The 4,757-nt window shown below is 49.5% G+C and overlaps 1 protein-coding gene across 11 annotated transcripts in view; it reads right to left on the reverse strand.

Moving 5' to 3' along the window:
* Positions 1–4,757, reverse strand: part of Kalrn (kalirin RhoGEF kinase) — a 733,834-nt gene that overhangs the window by 399,894 nt on the left and 329,183 nt on the right. For all 11 annotated transcript variants that reach the window (XM_023702250.1, XM_023702249.1, XM_023702247.1 and 8 more), the window contains exons 8-9: positions 4,492–4,623; positions 2,319–2,549 (exon numbers count right to left, since the gene is read on the reverse strand). In XM_023702250.1, the coding sequence (XP_023558018.1) occupies positions 2,319–2,549; positions 4,492–4,623 (363 nt within the window). The remainder of the gene's footprint in view (positions 1–2,318; positions 2,550–4,491; positions 4,624–4,757) is intronic.

Raw genomic sequence — 4,757 nt, forward strand, 5'->3', positions numbered from 1 at the left:
TAAAGTAAGAGTATTATCAAAGTTACACACACACACCTACACCTGTGTAGCATGGGACAGGGAAATTACTTGAAGTTTGATCCTGGAAATCATGACAGGCCCCTGCATGACCAGGAGTCTCAAGTGTGTCAGTTGGGCCTCCTTTTGAAGCATAGCTCAGATACCTGTTAGGTAAGAAGTGCTGTTCAGATGTCAGCTAAAAGGCAACTGAGACCCATCTCCAGCTTTCGAGCTTTATTTTCCCAGTTTCTTGCATTTGTCCTAGTGTCAGATACACAATGAGGGAGAAGAAAGCCAGGGGGATGATGCTGTGAGTGAGTGCGAGCCCCTGAACACACAGTCACAGATCGGGAAATGAACATGGGACTTAAGCATCCTGGGAACTCCATTCCCATGGAACAGCTGCAGGCCTTCACTAAACTCCTGCCTGTGTTGCCGCCCACATGAGGAACTGCATGGCTCTTGCTATTCAAAGTTTGATGTACACTTGCTAAGCACACAGTTTTACTCCTTTCTTCTTCATTTTTGTTAAGATATTGTGGTGGCCTCAGGAAGTCTCACAGCAGCAATTCCTGAGATGCTGAGTGTGTTTGCTGCCCTATGGATCTGTCCTTAGGGGAGGTTTTGCTTTGTTAGTTTGTTTTCTTTTGTTTGATTAGTTCAGTCCTGGGGATGGAACCTAGAGCTTTTGCCCTGGGCTATTTCTCTACCCCTTTCACATTTTTTTCTTTTGAGACAGGGCCTATACTGCTACATTGCCCACCCTGCACTCAACACAAAGCCTCCTGTCTTAGCACACACCCGCAAATACCCGCAGGCTCAGCACTGGGGAGCTATTCTGCTGACTCTCCTTGTGACCCTGCAGAGTTCAGCCTAGTGCCACCCCCTTCGGAATAGCAAGAGGGCACTGAGGAGCCAAGGGGACTGAGATGTCCACCATCCACAGCCAGGCCAACTTCAGAAGTCAGAGAGAGATCACAGGAAAAGCCACACACCCTCCTTTGTGCCCTCAAGCCTGGTACCTCCCTTCTCGGTCACAGACAGCCTTGCTGCTCTGGGCTCAGGGATGCTCTATTGATCTTGGCGGCTTCAGAGGGTAGGAGCAGGCACTGACTCATTGGCTTCTCCATTCTCAAGGCCCTCTGGGCTAAGGTATCCCTCTGATTCCTCCACCACAACCTGCAGCCCATCAGGGGAAGGGCACTGCGAGGGAGTCGGGGAAGCCCTAGGAGAGGTCCATGCCTGAGGCCCTTCTATTCCTGGGGTACTAGGGCGACCCCTCCACACCCTATGAGATGTCACAGAGGTATGAATTGCCCCAGCCTACCTGTCTACCTCAAACAGCACTAGTCCCTGACCCTGGAAGCTGTGAAGCTATGCGCCACAGGCTCTCAATCCTGTGTCCATTTTGCTGTACTTCTGGATTATATATTCCTGGTCCATAGCACAGAAGGAAGGAACGAAGGAGTGTTAAGCATTATTTCATGTGTGTAACCCTGTAATTACAGAGTAGCTGCAGAAATAGTCTAAAAGCAGGTGTGTGAGCTCCAGTTGGCCTCCCACAGAGCCCACAGAGAGATGACTCTGACCCCACCTCATCCCAGGCCGGCTCCTATCAAGCTCCTCTCTCAGCCCTAGACGAAGTTTCCAAGGCTCCAGAGCAGAGAAACAAAGTGCAAGCGGAAGAGAAAAGGCCTTTCCTCTGAAAGGAGTTCCATGGCAACACTGTCCTTTTATGGTTAGAAACATATTCTCTTTACTATATGCAGTAAAGGAAAAGCCACAAGTGGAATAATCAGGCAAAAAGACGGATGAAGCTACAAGTAACCCCTAATCATGGAAAAGTATAGTGAATGATTTAAATTTAGTTTCACATGTTAATTTTGCTAATAAATCTTCTAAAATTTCCTAATGTCCCCCACCCCCTTAGCCAACCACTGCTAATCAAAACATAAGCTCTGTATGTGGAGTCCAACTCTGGCAGTGCTCAGATAGCCCTCCACAATCTCACTGTCTGCATGAGGATTAAACTTATGAAAAGCATTTGTGTTTGCAAAGAATTGTTGGGACTGAGCCTCTCTTCCCAATACCACAGGGTGAGAAGGCCCAGCTTTAGAAAGCTGCTTGCACAAGAAGCATGCAATCAACAATTTTAATGTATCCGGCTTTGTCTTGGCAAGGTGCTAGGGAGAAGCTGGGGGCTGAATTGTCACCATCCCTATGGATCTAGGTCTAGCCATGCCTGATTATGGGTCAGGCTGCCCATGTCATCTGTCTCCCAGGACAGATGATGGGCACAGGGGAGCAGAGCATGTTACCTGCTGCACATCCTGCTGGAAGACGCAGAGCTGAAGCCGCTGGTGGAGCCGCACCTTGCGGTGCTGCCAGATGCTCTCAAGCCGCCTCTGGTGATGCAGCACCTCGTGGACCACATCCAGCACCTGGTGCACTGCCGTGGAGTAGTTGGCAGTGGCTGTGAGGGACTCAGAGTTCCCAGGACTCAGGGGACGTTGTAACACATCTAGCAGTGCTTTGCCATCTTGGCTGACCTGCAGGAAGGAAAGAAATTCAGAGGAGTCAGGAAGCATGGAGAGAGAAAGAGCCTTCCACAGGGTTCCGGATTAGGCCTGAAGATCTCAGTCCTCCAGGCTCATCTCAACCAAGCAGCATGCTAGCCAGCCACAGCTGCCGTGGTGCCAGCCTATGGCCCAAGGAAGGGCAGAGCATCTGCAGCCCTGGGGAAAGAGGAGCTGGCAGAGGGCCGGCCAGTTGTGCACAGTATTCTTCTTTCCCTCTTAAACTTCACCTGCATGAGGGTGGGGCTGTGCCATGCCTGTGCCATGCCCTCTCCCAAAGCTACAGCAGTGCCTCCCACATAGGATTTGGTGGGCATTTGACTAGCTTGTTGATCACATTGGGCAGCAGAACTTCACTTCAGAAATGGAGCCACGTAGAAGTTACTACGATAAACCTCTCCTGCTCTTTCCTCCTCAGTTTCCTCTGGGAGGCCCCAAACTTCTAGATGTGTAATCAAGGCTCTGGGCCTCAGCTGTCTTCTCTGGAGAAGAGGAATGACAATGGAACATTCCTCACAGAGTTGTGGAGAATGTTAAGTGAGTCAGCATGTGCAGGGTACAAAATAGGGCCCAGCACACAGTACCTAGTATCTTTGTCATTTCCGTGTCTTTCCCATTTCCTGGCTTCTTTATTTCTTTATCACCTTTTCTTTATTTTTTAACCTTCACCCCCCTGTACAACCCACCTATCTCTCCTGAACAGCACCTGTGTAGCACAAGCAGAGTAGCACAGGGCCCCCAGAAATATTACTGTCAGCCTGAGAAAGCACAGTACTTACATTGCACTGATAACCACGGAAACCACCATAAGACAGACACATTCGAGCCTCCTTTTCACAGAAACTGAGGCTCAGACTGGTAAAGTAACCTGCCTGAGGTGACACAGCTAAGAATCAGGGCAGCCATGATTGAAACTCAGTTCTGACAGTGGAACAAGCTCTTACTCTTACCCAGAAGCCTTCACTTTATACTTCCACATGCAGTAAAGCTACCTGGGATAACAGTCATTACAACAGAGGCTCCAGGCCTCCTTGCTATTCTCATTCAGAATGGAATGGAATCCTGAAATGTGCATCTTTGGCCAACACCTCAGATCCACCTCGTGCAGATAGAAGGGCTGGCTGTGCATTCCTTTTCCCTCCTCACCAGCTTCCTGAGCCACACGTCTCATTCTGTTCTTCACCCCATCTTGAAATCCATGCCAGTCAGTGAGCCTATCACTTGTGTACCTCCACACAGAGGCACTCACACAGCCCTTTCCTTTCCATGTAAAAGGAAGGGCAAGAAATTTCTCCTTAACTCCAAAGTGCTCCCCTGTGCCTTGGATGTCTCAGGGGTATGGCCTTTCTGCTTTTTCTTCACAGTCAAAGCTGACTCTCTCTCCTGCACCTGTCTCCTCCCATGTCTCCCTGTGCATCTTCTAATGAGAAAGTTAGTGGGTTGATGTGCTGCTTCAGAGAGGCCAACAGAGCTGGTGTGCACACATTCTTCCTGAATCTGAGAGCTAACATGGAGGACCCAGCCTTGTTTCTTGCCGAGAGAGAGAGAGAGAGAGAGAGAGAGAGAGAGAGAGAGAGAGACAGAGACAGAGACAGAGACAGAGACAGACAGACAGAGAGAAAGAGACAGAGACAGAGACAGAGACAGAAAGACAGAGAGAGAAAAGTTTCAGACAGAAAAAGACAATGAATGTGTAGACCATTCTGTGCCTATGAATGGTTCTAACTGTATCTGTTCCTAGCCAGAGAGCCACAGTTTATAGACTTACAGTTCCTAAAGATGTTCATACAGAGGCAGAAGAAAAACTGCCTCTATTCTCAGTTAAATGAGGCCTCTTCCACAGTGCTCAGGGGGTGCTTTCTACCACCCAACATGCACCCACATCCCCAGGACCCAACTGCCTCTAAGTTCTCACCTCTGTGTAGGCCTGGGTCACCTGCTCATACAAGGTCTGGTGGTGGTGGATCGCCAGTTCCAAGTCCTGCATCTCAGATGGCAGGCCACCTTCGCTGCACATCTTGCACCAGGCATCTACTCCGGACAGGAACTGAAAGGAGAGGCCAGGTGAGTGAGTAGGGGAAAGCTGGGGTGGAGAGTGGGTGAGATACATGGAAAGGGTCAGACACTTGGGTATAAATATGAGGAATTCTACTGGTATTCAGAGAGCATGCAGCAGCCAGA

The sequence above is a fragment of the Octodon degus genome, unplaced genomic scaffold (assembly GCF_000260255.1).
Source record: "Octodon degus isolate 3935 unplaced genomic scaffold, OctDeg1.0 scaffold00147, whole genome shotgun sequence".
Classification (NCBI taxonomy): Eukaryota; Metazoa; Chordata; class Mammalia; order Rodentia; family Octodontidae; genus Octodon; species Octodon degus.